At 37.7% G+C, this 24,876-nt stretch overlaps 1 protein-coding gene across 1 annotated transcript; it reads left to right on the top strand.

The window, feature by feature from the left end:
• The first annotated feature begins 786 nt into the window (after nt 1–786).
• Nucleotides 787–24,565, top strand: LOC100338755 (calcium-activated chloride channel regulator 4-like). The gene is given in 15 exon segments (XM_070078129.1): nt 787–1,017; nt 5,255–5,395; nt 5,529–5,676; nt 8,145–8,253; nt 9,612–9,789; nt 10,417–10,635; nt 12,469–12,696; nt 15,582–15,759; nt 17,114–17,220; nt 18,224–18,439; nt 19,034–19,301; nt 21,912–22,082; nt 23,028–23,258; nt 23,931–24,245; nt 24,248–24,565. Coding segments are annotated over 15 exon segments (2,754 nt in total). The 5' UTR covers nt 787–858; the 3' UTR covers nt 24,334–24,565.
• Nucleotides 24,566–24,876: the final 311 nt, after the last annotated feature.

The raw sequence follows: 24,876 nt of genomic DNA, 5'->3' as shown, positions 1-24,876 counted from the left end.
TAGATAGATAGACAGACCGACAGACCAACCTTCCATTTGCTATTCCAGGCTATAGCAGAGAGTTGGATTGGAAAAGGAGCATCTGGGACTAGAAGTGGCACCCATAGGGGATGACGGCACTATACAATGGGGCTTTAGCCAGGTGTGCCACAACACTTACCCTGAATAAATATTAACTATGAGTATTAATCACCCTGCATTACTGGTAGCCAAAAAATACCAGGTATTTTAGTGATGCTTGTAGCAAATTCTACTCACAATTTACTGGAAAGGATTCTTTTATTTTTAGTTTAATAAGTTGACTTTTTTCAAGTTTTCCTAGATTTATCAAAGTTTTTAAAAATCTTTCTGTTTCAAACCCAATCCACCTAATTTGGTACTGTTTGAATTTAATAATCATATATAACTTCCATTATTTATAAATAATCTATAAAATAATTAAATTACTTTGCAAAACTGGAGAAGATTACATTACTATGTCTGTTAAGTTTATTATGAATTTTCATTAATTTTAACATTCCATTCTGGAGGAAATATAAAGTCTATGTCTTTAGGGACATAAATTAGCTAAAATCATAAATGATAGAAAGTATACACCAAGAGAAAAATGTAATGAATTTTATAGAAAGATTTGATTTCTTCTGTTTCTCAATCACTTTTACATTAATATACAATGAAATAACTGTTTAAACTGAAGTCAGATATTTTATTGGATGTGTAACATTGACCTTTGTACAGTTAACATACCATAATTAGCCAACACTGATCATTTTAGGAGTATATATATGGAGAGAGAAGGTAAAAGGCAAGGCTCGTGAACCAACCAGCACTGGGACAAGGAACAACTAATGCAGAACGATGGGGTTACTCAGAGGTTCTGTTTTCCTCTTTGTCTTATACCTGCTACACGAGTCAAATTCTTCCCTCATTAAGCTGAACAACAATGGCTACGAAGACGTTATTATTGCTATTGATCCTGGTGTGCCAGAAAATGAAACAATAATTGAAAAACTAAAGGTAAGGAAAAAATAAAATTTCTTCTGTTTGAATTATGGGGGGGAAATTAAATAGCTAATGGTGAATAATCATGAGAGAAATTTCTGAAAATGCTCCAGAATGCTAAAAAGCAGCACAGAGCCTAAATTCCTGTTTACAGGTCTTTATAAAATATAGAAGAGGCTGATGTAAATTATGCTCACGTCCTGTGCTGTAGAAGACTGGCATGAGGGTACGCCACCTATCTAACTGTGTCCTGGTGATCCGACCTCCCTCTGTTTCTCCTCCCCACAAATCACCGTGGACTCTAGGCATTGCTGTACTTCACTTCTGGGAGATCATTCTGTCTAGCTTGTACATATTAATGACAACAAGCAGTACTTGTCTTTCTGTACCTGGATATATTTCACTTAATATAATGTCCTCCAGTTACAACTGTTATGTGTTCACTAAATACATAAGCAGTATGCTGCAGTGAGGACAATGTGAGAACCGGCAGAGGGACCCAGAGGTTCCACCCTGTCTCACCAGAAGACTAAAGACAAGGCAAAGGGCCTCCCTTATCCTTGGTTTTCTCCATCTGTATATTAACAGTTGGTCTCATCGGTTCTTTAAGGAATTATTTATATAATGCCATGGTGTGCCTGGAGAAAGAGCAGTGAATTTAAAAAGTCTCTGGTCTGTGGAAAGTATATTCTCTTCAGAGAGAGTTAATAAATAATAAGTAAACAGTAGTCACATGATAGTAGGTGACTGCAGAGTAAAATACACCAGGAATAAGGGACACAGAATGTGCAGTGGGGATGGGGCAGGGGAGAGTGTGGGTTACCATGACACAGAAGGTGGTCTGAGAGGCCTCAGTGATGATACGATATCTGGGCTGAGACCAAGATGAGTGAGGGAAGAGCCCACTGAAAATCTGCAGGATGAGGGCAGCATGAAGGTGAGAGAAGGCTTGCTGTGAGCAAAGAAAGAACAGTAAGAGCAAGAGGAAAGGGGGTAAGAGATTGGAGAGGTAGCAGGGCCCAGACCATTGAAAAGACCTTGGCTTTCACACTGAGTGAGGTGAGAATCCATGGAGGGAATCTGCACCAAGAAAGAGTGGGCTCTCATGCATGTTCTGGGCTCCAGCTCCATCTGACTGCAGTGTGCAGCAAACCTCAAAGGGGCTCCACTTGTCATTCATCTTATTTAAAGTGCGGCAGCACAACTGTGTAGGATTCCAACCATTAAACTGTCATAACTGAGCAGAGATGGTGACTGAGCTGAGCAGGGAGGTGTTGATAGAAATCATTAATGTGGTGTGATTCTGAACATGTTTTGAGAATATCCTGGATATCCTGATGGTTTAGATATGGAATGGGAGTTACAGAGAAATCCAGGAAAGTAGGACAGGAGTCACGGGAGACAGCAAGAGTTTTACCTGAACACTTGGGAGGATGGCATTATCACCATTTGAGAACTAGAAGGCAATAAGGGGTAAAATCTGGCAACTGAGAGATCAGAAGTAAGTTGGACATTTTGAATTCATTGTGCTCATGAAAACTCCAAGTAGATGAAGGTAGGGATTTGTATTCAGTGTGAAAATCTTCATTGAGATAAAAATCGAGGCTCTGTTGGTGTGTAGATGGTATTTGAAAACATTAGTTAACTAAATATGTGCAGATATGCATGGGAAAGAGTCTAGGACTGAACCAAGGACTCTGATTTCTTCTGACTATACTATTTCGTTAGTGTGGAGATTGGTGTTCCAGTCATGTGAATGGTTTCTCCTCTCCCTGACTTCATGTCCTCTGCAATTGCTGATGCTTACTGTTAAGGCTTTTGCATGGTGATACTACCAAATAAATCCAACGGGCATGGAGCATATTGTAATCAGGTGATTCTGTGGCTTCCACTGTCACTTGTTCTCTAAAAACTCTGTTGTAGCACAGTTTTGTTTGTTGGTATCCCTTGAATTCCAGAAGATGAAGATTTCTTTTATTAATATGTGTTTGGAGAGCACTTGTCATAGCAGGTTCTGAATGATATGACACTGTCCTATGATGGATGATCAGTTTCAGACTTTTCTGAATCAGAAAGCAGTATTTGAAAGACCTATTTGTAAGAGCAAAACATTTGTTAGTATGTTCCTTTATTGTTAGTTACAAATAGAAGGCCAGTTGTTTATAGACACACCTCCAGTACACAATGTTTCCTGATATTCCCCTGCCTTTTACAAAGCCATTGCATTTGTATCATTAGGCAAGCAATCTTGTGAAATGCTGTCATCCACATTATGTAGTAGACATCGTCACATTAAACAAAAACTGGGGTTCAGAAAGGAAATGACTTTTCCAAGTTCCTATTTAGTAACAGAGTTTTATCACATGAGTTTTGAAGACTGATAGATATGGGTTTCAGTTATGGCTTGAATGAGATGACCAAAAAAATCATTCTTTAATGTAAAACCAATGAACTAATTTGTACTCTTAATCCTACTCATAGGGATACTACGTGGCCATAATAAATTTACATTAAATTGGATTGTAACTCATGACATGAGCTTTTCAATCTTTAGTTTACATTTTTTTTCTATGTATTCATGTTTCTTCTTGGTTTGAGAGTACTTCCTTTCGAAAATATTGATATCTGCATTTTCTTTGATCCAACTAGGATGTTATAGGACTTCTGAGAAGGAACTTAGAAGGAATGGTATAGGAATTCTGTTTGGAAAGTCTATGAAAACCATTATAAGCCTCCGTAAAATATCCAGGGAAATGGCCTAATAGGGGTCCCCTAAAAGGAGCATCTGAAGTCTCCCCACCACCTGAGAACATAGCATCTAAGACAGCCACCTCTGCCATGGAGACTCCATAAGAAATGGGACCCTTTGGAGTCGTACAAGGCACAAAGGCACAACCAACACAACCACATACAGCAGCCCTACTTGTTCAATCTATGGATGCATTTCAATGACCACATACATTTTTGTCTCATATACATGGACAGCCTTAACTTCAAGCAGAAGGTGATATGTAAATATTGCTAAACAAAAACAAGAAAAGGCATCATTAGGGAGCAGATAGAGAAGTCTTTCATCTGCCTTTGGTCTATGCTGAAGGAATCTCCAACCTGTCTTGAGAAGTGTCCAAAGCCCTTCTTTTCCCTCCCTACAAGACCTCTGGCTCCTCAGTCCACTGTTCTCCGCTCTTCTGACTAATGCCCTGGCTCTGGATCCAATTACTCTACGGACCTCATGCAGTGCATATCCGGAACACACTGGTCTTTATTAAAGAAAACCAAAAATGGATCCTGGTAATATCCTGAAGAACAGTTCTATTGTGGGCTTTTGTTAGACCAAGAAGTGTCATGGAGGAGCCTGCCTTGAAAACAGCACTGTAGACTGGGATGCTTCCAGGAAGATGAAGAGCTTGACATTATCATCCAGCATCCAGGATTCCTCAGTGGGTTTGATCATATAGAACAGATCACCGCAGTGCCTTTCTCCTCTCTATTCCCCCCACTAGATAGGAAGCCCTAGGGACGGACTGTTTCTCTTATTCATCATTGTATTTGGGGGATACTGAATATAAAGTGGTATTATGTTCACCTTGGTTGCAAAACAAGAGTTCTGTGAACAAAAGCTTGCCTTTGATGAATTTCCCTTGAATACTCTCTTCTGGACTCCCAGCCAGGTCCCTCTCCTGGGGAATGAAATAAAGAGAAACCTCTCCTAGGACCCATGTCTGTACCCTGTCTTCCTAAGCATGCATCAGCCAACACTTTCTCCACTAACATTTCTTATCACCATAACAACATGAAATAGATTTAGAACTGCATAGGTGAGGAGTATTTTATAATTCATTCTGTCTTTTTACAAATCATAAAAATAGGTAGCAATGACCCACTCAAGAGAGGAAGAAACTGAGCTTTGCAGCACTATATGCATCTACCAGGATCAGTCACCTAGAAAGGGCTAACACAGGAACTGGAACCAATTAATGACTCCAAAGTATATGTATATGTTCTTATTAATCAAATTCTCTTAACACCAAGCATGAACATTTGCCTTTTGATAGAAGATACAGAAAGCCCAGAAGCCTCACAAAGTGCAGAATTAAACACTGTTCTGGACTGGTATGGATAGAGATGAAACGGCATAGACCCTGCTCCTCAATCAACTACTGTGTACTAACAATGAAAGATGGGCAACACCTGTGATGAATCCTGCTCATTTACTCCTATCTCACTTGGCTACTTTTTCCTTTACTTCTAGGACATGGTGACTACAGCTTCTACCTACCTGTTTGAGGCCACAAAAAGAAGATTTTTTTTCAAAAATGTATCTATATTAATTCCTGAGACTTGGAAGGAAAATTCTCAATACAAGAGACCAAAACATGAGAGTTACACACATGTAAGAGTCAAAATCTGCTCTTATAAATTATTTTCTGATGCTTCCCAGTTTTGCCACTAATTGTTTAAAGTCTTTCTAACTACATACTATCATACTTCTACTTTTATTAAACAATCTTTTTAAACATTCTCAGGCTGATGTTATAGTGGCCCCACCTATTGCCCCAGGCAGAGATGAACCATACACCAAGCAGTTCACGGAATGTGGAGAGAAGGCAGAATACATTCATTTTACTCCTGACTTTGTACTGGGAAACAAACAAAATGAATATGGACCAGCAGGTATGAATTTTGATTAAAACATATAATTTTGCAACAAGCACTTCTATATGCAGGTTAAGTATGCAAGTCTTGAGCCAGAGTTCCAGCATCAAATCCTGGCTGCCCTGCTTATTAGCTGTGTTTCGTCTTCAGCAAGGGACCTGCTCTCCCTGTGCTTATTCTATGTCAAATGGTGAAAAGAGTTTATACCTTGTAGAATTTCTGTGAAAAGTAAATAACTAATGTGAATGGTTCAGTACAGTGTCTACAGGAATTTGAACATAAAGCAGCAATAATAAGTGTTTCTCTCAAGGTATACTTTGTAGGGTTGAATTTTCCATTGTTCACAGCTGGGTACTAAGCAATCACATGCTGTCTCGACAGCAGGTTGATGGAAGGTGGAAGGGAAAGAACCCTGATGCCAGTCCCTGAATAAAAGAATATACTCAGAGTATTTTAGGTGCTGGCATTGCTATCCCATCTATTTGGTTGAACCAGATGAATCTATCATTGGTTATCTGGACCTGTAAAAATGGCAATTGCATTTAGTTCAACCTGTACATTAAGGTCATTTGTCTAAATTACACATTCTTACAAATAAAGTATAAACTGTACTTAAAGGAGGGCCCAATCCACATGTTGTTCAATGCAAATGTCCTGAATTCCCATATCGCAGAATCAGCTCTCTCTCTCTGTTGCCTACAAACTGAGCATTCAAGACTCTTGGCTCTGACAAGCACTCCACCAGCCATGGTCTTCATTTTTACCTGGACAAGTTTCCCAGTCCGATATTGAAATCTCCATCTTTCCCTTGCCTCCCACTCCCACCTTTCTCCCATTTGACCCTGATCATTCTCATTCTCTTTGCCACCTCTGATCCTTTGCTATACCCTTCTAGCTATATATTTTTTTGACTTTGCAATTCCAGCAGTTGCCATTTCAGCCACCAATATAAATAGCTCAATTCTTTCACTAGTCCTATCCTTAGTTTTCATCCAACTGCCTCAATCTCAGCACTGAATTATCCAGCCAGTTGGGACAGGGAGAGAGAGAGAGAATGGGAAATGAGACAAAGATGTAGTCAGAGGGGCTGCTTCTAAGGTAGGCGTGGGAGGCAAAGAAATCTGAAAATGAAGTTAAGCATGACTGGACCTCACCAAGAAAACAGCCACAGGTATAAGAATTTTAAATTTCCTTTAAATTCATCAAATTCATACTGAAGTAGCTGATACGAAGGCTTTTTCATTTCATACTGAAGGTATAATTCCACTCCCACTAATCTGGCTGTATTTTTCTGGGAAACCTTAAGCTATTGTTTTTCAAGTCTAAAGTGTACACGAGTAAGAGGAGTCTTGTTAATGCGCAGACTCTGATTCAGTAAATACAAGGTGGGCCAGAGATTCTACATTTCTCTTATGCACCCAAGTGGTGTTGATGCTGCTGGACCTTAGACCACATTTTGAGAAGCAAGAGCAACAGCAAGGAAAAGAAAAACTTACACAAATCATCCCAGGAAGATTAGAATGGGCATTCTCTGGGAAAGCCATACACCCCAGTGACATTCCCCAATCGGTGTCCTATACCTTAATTAATACAAATTCACACTCACACACACACACACACACACACACACAAACATACAGTGGGAGCAGAGACTTAAAGAAGAAGCATGTCTTCTTCCTAGCATGGACCTCTTTCTCCTGCCTTCAGATCTCAATGAACTACAGAAACATGCCTTGTAACAAAACAACTGTTATTTCCAATCCCTGCTTCTCCACTTCTGTTTCCTCTGAAGTTTTTCCCAATAATACTAAAACAAAATTTCCACTTATCTATCCTTTCTACATCTCAATATGTAGATTTATATTTATTTTTCCATTCATTTTGAGATTCTTATGGAAACAATTTTATTCTAATTCCCCCTCTCAAATGTTTAAAAGTCATGGAATATATCTCACACTTCTTAATATTTCTGAATACTTTTATTGCATTAAATATACATAATTAATAATAATTATAATTTATTTCATTAATGCTTAACAATATGTGCAAGTATTAGAAATAAATCACTTAATTTTGAAATAACCAAAATTATACATGAGAAACAGTGTTTCTTAATCTTTTTTTTATCTTCAACTTCCTAAGGAGCATTTTTATTCATGTTCTCTTAATTGCATCCCTCTTCAATCAGTATAACAGTACCTATGACTTTTTGTATCCCAAGACCCAAAACTCAAATCTCTATCTATGCTGCCAATTGCAGATACTCTATAGATGTCTTATTGAATTAATATATTGTGGAACAAAAATATAATACACTGTATAATGTAACATAATATAATGTAATGCATGCAAAGATATAAATGCTGGTTATATTGAGAACCTGAATTTTAAATATTGCAGTTGAAAGAATGAAACTCTTAAAAATATTTAAGATGCAAACTTTGTCACTTGAATTATGATTATTGACTTGAACCATTTATCCACAGGTAGAGCATTTGTCCATGAGTGGGCCCATCTCCGCTGGGGAGTGTTTGATGAGTACAATGAAGATCAGCCTTTCTATAGTGCTAGCTCAAATAAAATTGAAGCAACAAGGCATGGATATTTAAATTTTCTTAGATGACTTAAGTCTGTAAATTTTCTTATTTTCCTTACTTTGATGTCTTTCAAATAACAATCATTCATTCTTGTCCCAATGTAGATCATAGATACTATATCACAAAACAATGATTTTAAGAAAATGTATCTTAAAGTTGCAATTTGCCATATTTTACAACTTTCTACCACAGATGCCAGTCATTTACACTGCAGTTGTCGCTATGTGAATGGACTTACCATACGTTGAGAGAAGAGCAAAGTTGTTTCCATTATACTAGAACCAACAAAAATGGTTAAGTAGTGCCAAATATGGGCTGAGTAAGAAATCCAATGCCCTCAAGGAGCCAAGCAGGAACTTCTTAGAGATTTATGAAGGTCATTTGCAAATGGAAATGTAGCATCACAGTTACTCAATGGTGGGGAAAAGTCAGTTTAAAATTGGGTGTCAACAGTCTCAACATATGTACTGCTGAGGCTGGAGACTTGTCATAAGTGTGCAAACTGAAAGACATGATTTCAAGCATGTATTTTAAAGACTATTATGGTTACTATGTTTCTTTATTTAGTATTTACTTGTCTAGTCTCTGTGACAGAATATTCACCATACTGTTCATACGGATAGCTGTATTCTATTCACCAAGTATTGGGACAACAGAAGCATGAACCTATTTAGGAGATTCCCTAAATGACTGAAATCAGTCAGCACTTCCTGAGTTTGAACTGGAAGCACCTTGAAGAGATGGATTATATTCACATGCCAGTGTATTTGTTGAAGTCACTGCCCCCTTTGCTCAACTCCTTGCCATAAAAAGAAATGTCTAAAACGCCTCCATCATCCTTTATCCATCCTGCTTGATAACACTTCATTCTCTGCTTCCATCAAAATTTCCTTGTGGCCAAAAATGTCTCTTAAATTATCCCAGCACTTGTCGCTATTCACACCTCATTCTTTTGGGGAAATTTTCTTTTAAAAAAAGAAATCTACAAAGAGCTTCAAGCTAAAGAGGTGCTTACAGTGAATGGTTTGACAAGTTCCCTCATCTAGATACCTGTGGTGCATTCTCTACCACTGGGCCAGGTAAAGAGATAGCTGAGCAAGAGGCCAGCAGGTTTAACTCCAGCAGAGAACACAGCCATTGTATGTTATCTGGAGGTCCTATTTGAAATGTCCCATTATATTTTAAAAGAAGATAATTACTTTGATGAGAACTCTTAAGCTTTACTATCATAATAGGAAATGCATAGTACACATAGAAGGAATACTTTGATATAAAGAATATCATGAACTAAAATATTTTTTTAAAAAATTATTAATGATTCAATTGCCTCAAAGTCTAACTGCCACATATTTCCAGGTGTTCCGCAGGTATCACTGGTATAAACAAAGTTTATACATGTCGAGGAGAAAGCTGTCTAACAAGAAATTGCAGACTGAATGCTACAACAAAGCTATATGAAAAAGACTGTCAATTCTTTCCCGATAAAGTTCAGACAGAAAAGGCATCCATAATGTATATGCAAAGTATCGAGGCTGTAAGTATGCCAATCGTTGCACCAGATTTATAATCAAAGGACATACTATCATATTTTTTAAAAATCTGTGCAAGTAACCTGAGAATTAAATAAATAGTATAGAGTTTTATTTTAAAATATTTATTTTATTTATTTGAAAGAGTTACAGAGAGAGGTAGAGACAAATAGAGTCTTTCATCTGCTGCTTCACTCCCCAGATGGCCACAACGGCTGGAACTGTGCTGATCCAAAGCCGGAAGCCAGGAGCTTCTTAAGGGTCTCCCAAGTGTGTGCAGGGGCCCAAGGACTTGGGCCATCTTGTACTGCTTTCCAAGTCATAGCAGAGAACTGGATCAAAAGAGGAGCAGCCAGGTCTAGAAGTGGTGCCCATATGGGATGCCGGTGCTTCAGGCCAGGGCGTTAACCCACTGTGCCACAGCACCAGCCCCTAGTATAAAGTTTTTTAAACATGGCTGACACATAGTAATCTGCACTCAATTAGTGTTACCTAGTATCATTAATATTATTGAAGTATGTGCACCTTACTATAACGCTAATTCTCATTCATTCTATTTCATTCAATAAGCAATGTAATTGCACAACATATTTTAATTTCTTCATATTTTTCTATTTTATTCATTTTTTTAGACTGTTGAATTCTGTAACGAAGAAAACCACAACCGAGAAGCCCCAAACCTACAAAACACAAAGTGCAATTTCAGAAGTACATGGGAGGTGATCAGCATTTCTGAGGATTTTCAAAGCACCACGCCCATGGAGGGACCACCCCCTACACCAGCCTTCTCACTGCTGAGACCCAGTCAAAGAATTGTCTGCCTAGTTCTTGATAAATCGGCAAGCATGGCTGTAAGTTCATGAGCCCATTTCCTTCTGGACATGGGGACAGGAGAGTTACTGAATGCCTAAGACCACTCTGAACTCTATCTTGTACCTGGATTGTTCTAAACAGCATGGAGCTATAAAATACCATCACTTTCTATGATCATGACCAAAATGTATTGAACAAAATATTATAGTAAAAGAAAGATGCCAGTAGTATTACAAAGACCAAATTCAAGGATATTCAAGATAGCGGGAATGGTGGATGTTGAGTTCCATTTGAAGTCAAAGAAAAGAATCAGTCAGAATTCCTAACATGGTTTTATCTCATTTGTACCACTGTATAAATGGTCTGTTTATTATCAAAACACAACAGAAAGCTTCACCATATGGCATGTGAGCCAAATGGGAAAATTCATTCATTCTACTACTATTCAGCAAAAGGCAAGTATTGTGTTAGGCTTTGAGAACAGATATCCATGCCTTGAGAAGTTAATAGTGCAATAAAGTTTTTTCTCTCCCTTTCCCCCATTAATTGGTTAAGTCATGCTCAACCTGCAAAACTTGGGAGAGAATTCACTTCCTCCAGGATATGGAACTGGGCTAAAAGGCTGGACTAAGGCTTTCTTTTAGTTCTCAACCATGCCTCGTGCATTTCTATAGTATTCTATATTATATTGAAATTACACATGATTCTACAAACTAGATTGGGAGCACCTCTAAAATTTGGAGCCTAGTCTCATTTATCTTTGTATTCCCATTGCTTACAACAGAGTTCATCACAGAGGAATGATCAGTCAATAACTGTTGAAGTGAGGGGAATACAAACAATTAAATGCAATGCAATAAGGCACCCAGGAGGATTATACAGAACAGAGCATGCTGAAGACCAGGAATAAATGATTTAGCAAATAAGGGGGTGGCAATTGAAAAGGGCGGAGAATGATAGAAATGAAATGAGCCACAATAAACCAGGGCTCCTTAGCAAGAACTGCAAAATGCTAGACAAGCACACACAAGTAGTCCAGGAGTGGCACTGTGGAGAAAAGAGGCCCCTTAATGGGGAAAGATAGGCAGGCTTCACTAGTTAGGATACAGGTAGAACCAGATTTAAAAGTAAAGTAAAATGGTGGAGAGAACCCCAGATCATGGGGATACAGGGGTTTATTCAGGGAGATCAGAGGGAAATTTGGGTATGGGTTGGGGGAAGCACTATAGACCAATGTAGTGATGAGGTACTGAAGAAGACCTATGTGTGTAAGTGCTACAGAGCCTGGGCAATCACCTAGGAAAAAATGGATATAAGTGCCGGTGGGTGACCAAAGAACAAATTCCAGCTCCAACCCTCTGGTGAAGAAGTGGTTGGGAGAGGTTAGGAGTGAAAAAGAGAAAGTGAAGTAGAGACTTGGCCTCTCAGAATTTACCTGATGTTTGGGCACTTCTCATCTTTTGGGTAGTCTAGTCCCCAATTAATGTGCCCATTGCATTCTTTGGTTAGAATATGAGATAGTCTGGCTAGATTTGAAACTCTAGGCTAGGATTTCATCTTAGAAGAACAGGTACAGATCATATAAGATGTGAATCATGACCTACAATCCCAACTCAGTCTCCACCCTACCCCTGGAGCTCTAACTTGCGTGTTCAGCAGGCAATAATCAGTTCTGGTTAATGGTTTGTGTTCTTAAACTGTCTTATATGTGTCCCATAATACACATATTTATGTATTTAAATTTTGAAACAAAATGAATTCTTTAGTAATACCAATTAATATTCAAAGAAAATCCTTACCAATAAATTTTATGCACTCACATTGTCCAGTTAAAAACCACTTGACCCTTTTCTTATCTTTTTTTCCATCAGAGTAGTGATCGCCTAAATCGAATGAATCAAGCAGCAAAATATTTCCTGCTGCAGATTGTGGAAAATGGATCCTGGGTGGGGATGGTCCACTTTGATAGTACTGCCACTGTTAAAAGTCAGCTAATCCAGATAAAAAGCAGCAGTGAAAGGAACCAGTTGTTGCAGAGCTTGCCTACAGTGGCTGCCGGAGGAACTCAGATCTGCCTGGGAATTAGAGCTGCATTTCAGGTAAAAGCCATGCTGCAGACAGACTGTGTCCTTTGTTTCCATAAGATTTTTTTGTGTTAAGTGCTGCTGAACACACCTGCTGCCTAATTTTAACATAATTATTCCCATGAAGTCCAGTATCATACACACAGAAAAAAATATCACTTGACCATTTTTAGTGAATCAATGAATGAACTGTGGGTCAATAAGTGAAAGAGCCACTAGACTGTAAGTCCATTGAGTTCTGGGACTTTGTTGTCTTGTTATGCTATAGCTGGTGCTAAATAAGTGTCAGTTAAAACAATAAACAAACATGGATGTAGAAGTCATTAACTTTGAGACAGCGAAGTGAGTTATATGGTATTACTTCATTTTGAACCAGTCCTCATTTTAATTTCTGTGACATTCAGTCAGTTGTCACTTATTAGCTTTGTGATCATAACCAAAATTCTTAACCTTCCTAGTCTTCAGTTACCTTATTGGTAAAACAGAATATTGAAAACTAGCACATGGGGTTGTTTATGTTCAAATTTACTCAGCATCTATTTATTGGCTGTCTGCTCTATGCCAGGAAATCTCCTCTGCTCTTCTGTGCTTGCTGTACCAGTGGGAAACAGATGACGCCTAGGTAACAGAAGCTGTTGTTGCAGGCAGCGGAGACAGTGCTGTGAAGGAACAAACAGCGAGATGTGATAAGGAGAAATGGGCATGGAGGGGAATTGCTTAAGATAGGGAAGCCCCTGAGGCCTGCTCTGAAGGGTGACATTCAAGCTGAGTTAGAGAATGAGAAAGAGCTCAGTGTTCAGGCAGAAAGGAAAAATATAATGTTCCTTATGAAGGGGGGGTGCGTGGGGACTGGATTGTTTTAACAAGTGGTAGAAGCTACTGGCATGAGGTTTGGTAAATGAGAAAGTAAGAAACACGGCTGGAGAGGTAGAAAAGATCTAAATCTTTCAAAGATTCAAAAAATGATAAGAGGACTGTATTTTAAACAACACAAAAAGCTATTAATAGGTGAAAAGCATGAGTGTGACAATCAATTTATGTTTCAGAAAGCTGACACTGGTTGTCCCCAGGAAATGAACTGTAGAGAGGTGAACAAGATGGCAGTAGGGAGGCTGAAAGCTTGAACTTGTATTAAGTTGTAAGTGTACAACATAGATAATATATCTCAGGTGTTCACTGAATGGAAACACTATATCATTCTGTTCTCTCAAACAACAGAATACTCTGCCATGCACTTTAATTGTGTGTTGCTCGTCTCTGTATCTATTCATCCCTGGTACAAAACTCAATAAATAGTAAATTGCTCTCAATTCTTTCCACAAAGGCAGGAACTGTGTCATTTATGATGAATCCTACTGCAATGACTGACACATTTCAAGTGCTCAGTGAATGAGCTGATCCAAGAAAGGGAGAGATTTAGGAGGGAGATCTCCCTTCATCTTTGGAACTTCATTTTACACTTAAATGCAATGGAGGAGTTGGGGAGTGTAATATAAAAGGCATAAACATATAAAAGTGTGCCCCTACTATTCAGTTTGATTCCAGTTCATGTCATAGCACATTTCCAATACATTAAAACATGTGTAATATTCACTCTTTGCCGCAAAACATACAATAATTGTATTGATGGTGGCCAATTTGTTCTCTGACACCAGTTTTATTAATGGGTTATATACGTCAAACCCTCTTGTGCAAATCATCAAACACCTCCACTCCATGCCCATGAAAGTCACTGAGAATTCAGTATTTTTTCTTCTTGGCTTGAACTTAGTTTCTCATGGGTGCTCTAAGAAGTCTCTGCTTCAGAGGAGATGAAATATAATTGCTATTCTAAGCTAAGTGTTCTTTATCTTCTCGGAGAAATCTAGATGCAGAACTTACAGTGTATGGTCTTCACAGGAAAAATATTCAAGCTACAAATAAAACTCAGTAACTATAATTCATGTATTCTTTGAGCACCACTAAACTGTTCAGTTATATGCTAGGTTGCACTAGATGTAAAAGTTCTATAACAAGAACTCTAAGCTCAGTATGCTTAGAGCTTTCCATAACTTTTGTTAATTGGCATACTAATGGTTTCTTAACTTGGAATCACTGGCTTTCATTTTTAATAATGACGTAGATTCTTGATGCATCTAGCTGTTTGTACAGTAGATTTCATACATGCAGATTTCTCAGAGGGAGTCCATTCAAAGAAGGCAGAAATATATTTAATTTCACATTCTGTAGTTACAATTTGGGTACCTGGTTGACTTCAATTTTCCAGGCTAAGATGTCAAGGTCTTTTAGTCTATGCAGGGTTTTCCACAGACCTGCTCCAACCTAACTTCATTTAAGTAAATATTCCCTACAGCAGGGGGTGAAGAAAAAAATCATGTTTGAGATTTCCTGGGAAGGGGCGGGGGGGACACTGTGGCACAGCAGATTAATGCCCTGGCCTGAGATGCCGGCATCCCATATTGGCACCAGTTTGAGTCCCAGCTGCTCCACTTCTGATCCAGCTCTCTGCTGTGTCCTGGGATAGCAGAAGATGGCCCAGTCCTTGTGCCCCTGCATCCAGGTGGGAGACCCAGAAGAAGCTCCTGGCTCCTGGCATCAGATCGGCACAGCTGCCGTCATTGCAACCAATTGGAGAGTGAACCATCAGATGGAAGACCTCTCTCTCTCTCTACCTCTCCTCTCTCTGTGTAACTCTGACTTGCAAATAAATAAATAAATATTTTTAAAAAATGATTACCTGGGGACTGCTGATTGCAATTTCCATGATTCTACAACAGGAGCTCTCTCTTCCTATCTGCACAGTTTGTTAATTTTCTCTGCAATTTAAAAAAAAAAAAATCCTACCATTCTATTTGATCTGGAGCACCTGATGGTAACTCTGTTCTAAATTATGTTTACAGGTATTTAAACAACAAAACTCTGAAATAGATGGATCTGAAATAGTCCTGCTGACCGATGGGGAGGACTCAACTGCCAGCAGTTGTGTTAATGAAGTAATAGAAAATGGGACTATAATTCATTTTATTGCTTTGGGACCATCTGCTGATACATCTGTAATACAAATGAGCAATTTAACAGGTAAAACATGATCAATAGACTCCAAGCCTTCAATAGCAGTGTGTAAATAAACGTAGAAACTGACAATGAAATAACTGTTCTCAAACTCCCACTCAGCAGAGGTAGGGACCAAAGTCAAACCAGACCCATTCTCTGTTTGGTTTTCAGAGTCTGAATGGTTAGAGAGACAAATAAAACTAGAATCAATTCATGTAATCATATAACATTGCTTCATAGCAGAGGGAATATAGAAAAGTAAAGTTTTGTGTGAGCAGAGGAAGATATGAATGCTCCAAGAATTGTATGGAGTAAGGGAAAGAAGGCATGAGAAACTAGGTGAATTCTAAGTTGGGTCTTGTTCAAGATATTGAATTTCTCTGGGAAGAAAAAAGGTGAAAATTAAAATTAAAAAAATTTTAAAGGGATGAGAAAATGATCAAGTCATGAGCAAAACAAAACAAAATAAAACAAAAAAGGAGGAGGAGGATAAAAAAAATGAAAGAAACCAATCATGTTATTATGACAATGCAAGGCACATGGAGAGAATGGTGACTCCACGATTCCAGAACATAGATTTTTCCATCCACAAGATCAAAGCAGGGGCTGTAGGGTGAGAGAATGTAACAGAAACTCAGGCTGAATAGAACTAAATTACAATAAAATTTCTAATTATAGCACCTGTTATTTTAGATACACAAAGTGATAAATACCAATTCTGTTTCCAAGGCCTTCTTAAACATAACAAAGAATACATAATTTATGAATGCCAGTTCTTGTATTTATTGGTTTTAATGATGCCAAATAGAAACTTGCTTTTGAAGTCTTAGTTGTACAAGCTCCCATTGTTTCAAGGTGCATTCATGGCCTTTGTGAAATGTATTTCATTCCCAAATATTCCCCCTAAAATAGTACTTCTTTTGGACTTGTCTTCATTGCTTACAAGTTTTCCTATCTCTTCATTGCCAGGTATTGTCAGAATGCTTCAGTTGAGCAGGTTTTTAATCTTTCAGATTTTGTGCTTCTGGTCTACTCTGGCTGGAAATTGTAAAATCCAACTTTGTTCAAATGGTATCATAAACAAGTGTGAATAATTCCCCTAAAGAGTTGTGTAAAGCCTGCAGGGTTAAATGCATGGAATTTTAACATATTCTTTTGTAATCTATGGTTTTCTGATATAATTCAGGTAGCTAAGATTCTGATACTGAGGTATTAAGGAGCCTTCTTAATTATAACATTTTTATTAGACTTTGGTCTCTTTTAATAATACACACTGAAATGATGATTTTGCTTAAGCTGTTAACTCATTAATCACAAAAATGTGATAAGTACTTATTTTTTAGAAAGCAGCCTAGTTGATGATGCATTTACCTTCTAGGAGGAAAACATTATTATGCTTCAGATATTGCCCAGAATAATGGCCTCATTGATGCTTTTGGTGCCCTTACATCAGAAAATGCTGATCTCTCCCAGAAGTCGCTCCAGGTCAGAATTCCCCTACTAAGTGATTTCAAGTTTGTGTCTACAATAGCTGAGGATGTGCTACCTTTAAGTTTTGGAATCTTTAGTTTTCTCAAAATGAAATACTAAATAAAATCAAAACTTCAATCTGAAATAGAAATTATTTTTAGATATAAGCAAATTAAATGGTGAAATAGAAGAAACACTACTTCTATCAATATTTCCATAGTGTTAAGACATAACATCAAAACCTCATAATGTCAAATTATCCATCAAAAACTGTATATAAAAAATACAAAAAAGTTATTGCAAAAATTAAAGGGACAAAAAAGAAAGAAGGAGGACAGTTTGAGGAAAGAAGAGAAAAATATGGCTATCATATTGGAATTATATTATGAAATGCATAAAATCTGTTCTCTTTATATTAATATAAATTTTTAATTTCAAAAATATTTTTTTCCAAAATTAAGCACATATATTTCTGAATGCACTTTTTAAAAAGTCTCATATTCCCAAGACTTCTTCACCCTTCATTGTAATGAACAGTATCTCTGGATGTATGTGTCAATGATTTCTTATTTCTTATCTAACTCACTTTGTCTCTGCTCAATCACTGGAGCCACCAATAAGCACTACCTGTTAAATCATCATGAAGATGATTAACACAAACAGAGGCACACACCCACCTAACAGCTAATTCTCTGGAGTTGTAGGCACCTTTAATGCTAAAGATTTGCTTGGGTTTTTGCTACAACCACTGGGAATAAATCACAGAATCATATACTCACTGTAAAAGCCATGCTGCTGCTCTAAGGCTTTTATTAAATCTTGTTGTTTCTTCAGATCCTGTGTTCTGCAGTTGCTAACTGACAATTCTCACATCCTATTCAGCTTTCAGGGAGATCACAAGCTTAAGATGGTATCCCATATGTAAACTTATTCTTAGGCCAGAAATTAAGAGCTAACTATAAATGAAAAAAATTATTGTCTTCTGCAGTCATTAATTTTTAAATATATTTTTGAACAGCTTGAAAGTAAGGGATTAACACTGAACAGTAAATCCTGGATGAATGACACTGTAATTATTGATAGCACAGTGGGGAAAGACACATTCTTTCTCATCACATGGAACAAGCAGAGTCCCGACATTTTTCTCTGGGATCCCAGTGGAACACTAATGAACACTTTCACAGTGGATTCTAACTCCAAAATGGCCTATCTCAGTGTACCAGGAACTGCAAAGGTAAGCAATCATCTTTTATATTTCCTCTGAAATTTCTTTAACTAAAAATAATCCATTTAATGTTGTAATTGTAAATTCCAATGACTGCATCATCTTTAAAATTAAAATAATATCCAATGCACTTTAAATGCCTGTGTGCTCTAGATAATTATGATGGCAGGAAAAGGAAAAAAGAAGTTATATTTCAGGAGGAAAGAAGAATAGGTAGTCTAAGAAGAGAATTTTGGAGGGAGTATGGCAAAAGTTCATGCAATTTGCTGTGCAAAAGGCTAGAAGATCCTTCCTTAGTAGCTCCACAGGAGTCATAGAATCTATGGATGCTGTGGTCAAATAATGGAACCACAAGCAAGGCAAACATTCCAAAAGTTATATTTTTCAGTTGAGACACTGAAAATTGTAGACACAATAAATGATGCAGTTGGTGTGCCCTGCCTGAACTGCCTCAACTCTCATTCTTCTACCCTAATGAACTTAAAAAAGCAAAGGAAGCCTGCTTATTCTACCCCACATTTAAATATTTCTTCTAGACATGCATAGAAAACACAGAAAAGAACTTGACAATGGTTACTTACTATGTTTCATTGAAATTTCTAGTTAGGCATTTGGACTTACAGTGCTCAGGCCACAGCAGACTCAGAAACATTAACTATCACGGTAACTTCTCGGGCCGCAAATTCTTCTGTACCTCCAATCACAGTGAACGCTAAGATGAATAAAGACAACAACATCTTTCCCAGCCCAATGATTGTTTATGCAGAAGTTCTTCAAGGCTATGCACCCGTTCTTGGAGCCAATGTGACTGCTGTCATTGAATCTAAACATGGGAACACAACAGTTTTGCAACTTTTGGATAATGGTACAGGTAATTCACAGGGTTTTGTAAATAAGTCTGCTTTATGTGCCCTTGTGGCAGTGTGGGCGATAGCACAGGCACATGAAGAATTTATGTAGATTAAGGAAGAATAAGAAGCCAGCAGAGAATTCTATCCAGGTAAAACCTGGAAACGAAATGGCACATTGTCTCACACACTCAGCAAATATAGTTTATTGTCATCACTATTGTTTGGCACCTACACAGCCAGTGTCTGTCACCAGCTTAGGAAGATCTCATTCAGGAGGTTGAGAACAGCATCAAGAAGTCTGAGCAAGTGTTTTTCTCAGGGGAACATTGTCTAGAAAGTCTGGGCAGAGGGTGAAGCTCAAGCAGACAGATGTACTCAAGTGGTGGATCTTGGGCCCTTGGCACAGAAAAGGAGAGAAGCAAGTGTGATTCCCAACAGATGGAACAAAGCGCAAATATTGTCCTGTGAACTGAGGCCCAGGTGAGCTAGAACCACTATGAAAAAAGGAGGAGTCATGGCTTGGGCATCAGACACCAGGCCTGACTGGCAGGAATCAAGAGACAGATCTGGCCATGCTCTGTGGCCTTGGTCTGTTGGAAGAATGGTGCTGAATGACCTTTCTCTCAGGATATGGATTGTTCCGGGAACTGAACCTTCTGTTGGGAGTCAGTGAACAAGGAAATAGCCAAGTTGATAGATGTCTGAATTATTACAGATTTCTATCAGTATCTTTTGTATATAGATTATTAAGTCATATTATAATTCCATCTTCATCTGAGTTAACCCTGAGAAAAACCAAGAAGAGGAAATTGTACTTTGGCATACTTTAATGCCTTCTACAGATATAACAACAGTTCCACAACCATCCCCTGCCTCTTCTTTTTCCACAAAATCATTTAAAAGTTATTGCATCTTATTTTACAGATAGCTAGTTAGCTAATTTGTAATGTCCTTACTGGAAAAGGTATTGGTGATTAATAATGGCTCAGAGCAGGCATTCACAAAGTTCAGTTTGAGTTCATAATTGATCAAAAAGATAGGATTAAGTATCAAAGGGTTACATAAATAAGACCAGTGCCTGCAAATAATTGATAGAATTAAAAAGGAGAGAATAATCCTACATGGTAAGCGGACTCATAGAATGGCAAAAGCCCTAAACAGCACTCTGGCCTCAAAATCAGCACTTAAGGCATTCAGATCTGGCTAAAAAGCCCATGAGAGTTTCGCAGGCATGAAAAGCCAAGACATTGTGGCAAAAAAAAAAAAAAAAATGACCTAAATGAAAGATCTCTGTGAGTGAGATCCCAGCAGAAAGAATGGACCATCAAAGAAGAAGGTACCTTTCTCTGAAGGGAGGAGAGGACTTCCACTTTGAATATGGCCTTGTCTAAATAAGGTCAGAGTTGGTGAACTCAAGAGGCTTCCATAGCTTTGACAACTCATGACAAGAACCTCTGGTGATTACTGACATCATAAATAAGAGTGTCAATTGTTAAATCAACAATGAAAGTCACTGTGCACTTACTCCCCATGTAGGACCTATGCCCTTAATGTGTTGTACTATGAGAATTAATGGTAAAACTACTACTCAAACTGTACTCTATACTTCGTGTATCTTTATGTGTGCAGTCTGTTGAAATCTTTACTTAGCATATACTAAGTTGATCTTCTGTATATAAAGATCATTGAAAATGAATCATGATGAAGAATGGGATAGGAGAGGGAGTGGGAGATGTGATGGTTGTGGGTGGGAGGGAGGTTATGGGGGGAGGGGAAGCTGCTACAATTCCAAAGTTGTACTTTGGAAATTTACATATATTAAATAAAAGTTGAAAAGAAAAAAAGAGAAAAAAAAGAAAAGTGATTATTTCGAGAGTTTGTTAAAACACAGAATGGTGGGGTCCTTCCTTAGGACATCTAAGAAATTGTAGGTGCTACTGGTCTAAGGAACTTCCTTTCAGACCTTTTGTCTTAAAGGATTAAACTCCCTACAGAATGTGTTTGCAATTTAACATGTGATATTAAGAATTAGACATACAATATAATATTCCTGAGCTCCCTCAAGTATTTATTCTAATAACAAAAGGGATTTTTCCACTGTCAGACCAGGAAGTTAATGATTGGAAGAGATTGGAAGAGCAAGAGCTGAGAACAAAAGAAAAAAAAAGAGCTGTGGAAACTATGCAAATTAAGTAATTTTAGTTGACTATAGTGAAAATTAAGTTGTACAGAGATACTTTTTCCTTAATAGGAGAACTTGATGTAAACAGAGGGATAACACAATTATGATGTTTAGATAAAGTAACCTGGTAGAGAAATGGTAAGAAGAGTGCCAAAATAATCTGAATGTAATTTCATAAGAGATAGAATGGTGAGGTATTTATAATAAATATATAAATGTCAAAGTGTGTTACACAGATATGTACTATAAATATCAAAATAACCCAAAGATAGAAATTCAACAACGTGTTGTTTGGCAGAGCATAATGGAAACATTCACCAAAGGGTCAGTCCCAAACTATTGAGTGTAATCTAGAGAATATGTTTATAAAGGCCAATGCTTGTCTTAGGAAGTTTATAAACGTCTTTTATTTACAGTAATAATGTGTTCCCTTCATTTCCATAACAAGGTGCTGATGCTTTCAAGGATGATGGGGTCTACTCCAGGTATTTTACAGATTATACAGAAAATGGCAGATACAGCTTGAAAGTATGGGCTCATGGAGGAACAAACTCTACAACCCGAAGCTTACGGCGTCCATTGAATAGAGCCATGTATATACCAGGCTGGGTAGTAGATGGTGAGTAACTCATGATATCTGAAACCCAGCGATAGCTTGATGAATGTTGTCATTTGATACCATTAAGTTTCAACCATTTTACAACTTAGAGTATAGCTTTTCCCATTTCTGGAATGAAGTTTTCAGTCATAGTAGGGTTTGCCTCCAAATTCATGTATATTTGTTGCAATGTCTTGCATCTAGTGAGCACTCAATAAATGTAAGTTGTTACAGTTAGTTTGGAACACTTTAATTGTATCAACACTAATAGGTCCAGTTTTCCGCTCAGGATATAGGAAACAGGCCTTGAAATTATGACTCTAAGTATAAATTAGTGACAGAATTTATCTTTCCAAATAGATAGGATCTACAAGTCAATAAATTCCATTTATTTGAAATATTTTTGTTAACTCAAAGAAAAAAAGGTGTAAAGTGATAATAAGGGTTAAGAATGCATTCTGCACTATCTTTCCTTTACCTGGACCCTTACCTTGTGACTTTTGGGGGCTTCCTACAAACAACTGAGACATTATCTGAAGTATTGCTCCTTAGGATTTGCAGCAGGGAGGGGGGACAAGTGGTTGGGAGGAAACTGACAAAGGTATCTCAAGGTATATTCGTAGCTTGTAGGTCATTTGAGAGGTAAAGCACTTCCTTTTTTTTTTTTTTAAAAAAAGGGGGGGGGTTATATATTGAATTATGAGAGAGATTTCCATTCAGGATAGGCATAATTCTAAAGCACTTTTTTATCCAATTCCATCCTACAATATCCTAGTAAGGGTACAAAAGGAAAAAATATCACACTAATTGGATGTTTGTGATTGCTTCCAAAAAATTAGTACAAAGGTGATGGTATCGATGGGGGAAAAATTCTGAAAAGTAAAGCTAGACAGGGAAGGGGATTCATTGACTCTGAAAATACTAGTATAGGTTTATACATTGTAAATTATGAATTTTTTAATTCAGGAGAAATTCAAAGAAATCCCCCAAGACCTGAAATTGATGGGAATACTCAGACAATCTTAGAAAATTTCAGCAGAACAATATCCGGAGGTGCATTTGTGGTATCACAAGTTCCAAATACCTACTTTCCTGACCGGTACCCACCTAGCCAAATCACAGACCTTGATGCCACCCTTGACGGAGATGAGATCACTCTGACGTGGACAGCACCAGGAGATTTTGATGTTGGAACAGGTAAGGACAAAGTAACTGTGGTGATGATTGAGAGGTTCTCATTTTAAAAGCACGGGGATCTGGGCTGGTGAAAGGAGAAGAGATTTTAACTGATAGCTACAAAAGTATCCACTTCATAGTCAATGGTATTTTTTCAATTTGAGAGGCAGAGAAATAGAAAGCAAGAGAGGGACAGAGAGAGGGTGTCAGACAGAGAGAGCTCTGCTAGTTCACTCACCCAAATGCCTACAACGACAAGGACTACACACAGCAGACAACTGGAGTTGGGAACTCAGTATAGGTCTCCCACATGAATGGCAGGGACCCTCTTCAAGCCATCATTTGCTGCCTCCCAGGTATGCATTGTTAGGAAGCTGGAATGGTGAGCCTGGGCCTGAAATTGAACACAAGCACTCCAACATGGGACATGGACATCTTAACCCATTGGTCATCCACTCACCACTGATCCATTATTGTGAATCAAAATCATACATTTTAACCTAGCTCTATTTTTTTCATATGAAGGAGGTAGCATTTGACAGACCATGAAAGTCTGAATTCAGCTTCTTTTGAAGAATGAGCTAAAGCTTTTGATATGAGTATGTGCCTGGTATAACGAAACAATATTTGAGGATAAATGGAAATGAATATGACATGTGACAGATACTAAACTTACAAAATTTTTTTTCTTAGTTAAAGAGTATATCATAAGAACAAGTGGAAGTCTCCTCGATCTACAGGATAATTTTGACAATGCTCTTCAGGTTAACACTTCTGGTCTGCAACCAAATGAGGTCAACTCCAAGGAAACTTTTACATTTAAACCAGGAAACACTGAAGAAGAAAATGCAACCCACGTATTCATTGCTATTCAAAGTGTAGATAAAAACAACTTGACATCAAAAATATCCAATATTGCACAAGTTGTTCTGTTTGCCTCTGATGCAGATGCTAATCCTGAGGAAATCCCAAACCATAGTAATTCTAGAATCAACGTTTCTATGTTGGTGTGTCAGTGGTTGGGTCTGTTGTGGTTGTTATTATTTTTCTAAGTACCACAATTTGTATCTTAATGAAGAGAAAATCTTCAAACTGATCTAGAAAAGGGTTCTAAAAAACAACACGAGTAAAGGATATTTCTGAATTTTTTATTCATCTTGTGTGATTATGAACTTATATAAATTAATTTCAAGAAGTCTAGAAGGTATAGCTTGATTAAATATACACATTCATGGGTATCTGAAAAATTATGTCAATAGTCAAGTTTATCATTTTATTTACTCATTATTTTACATCATAAATAGTGATGAATAAAGAATCTTTTTTCATATTGGTCTCTGTGTATTATTTTTGTGATGCAAAGCTTTCTAAAATGATATTTCAAATTTCATGAAGTTAAAATTGTCTATTTTTAGAGAAATTTTGAAGAGTTATTATTGACTTTAAAGGTGGAGTTGTTGAGAGAAAGGGGCAGAGGCAGAGAGAGAGATGCTAGCACACTCCCCAGATGGCCGGCAGCTGGAACTGGGCCAGTCCAAAGCCAGGAGCTTCTTCTGGGTCTCCCACAGGTGCAGGGTCCCAAGTACTTAGGCTATCATCCACTGCTTTCCCAGGTGCATTTACAGGGAGCTGCATTGGA

Source organism: Oryctolagus cuniculus, chromosome 7 (genome assembly GCF_964237555.1).
Source record: "Oryctolagus cuniculus chromosome 7, mOryCun1.1, whole genome shotgun sequence".
NCBI lineage: Eukaryota > Metazoa > Chordata > Mammalia > Lagomorpha > Leporidae > Oryctolagus > Oryctolagus cuniculus.
Note: the sequence above shows the minus strand (reverse complement) of the source record. Positions and strands in the feature narration are given on the sequence as shown.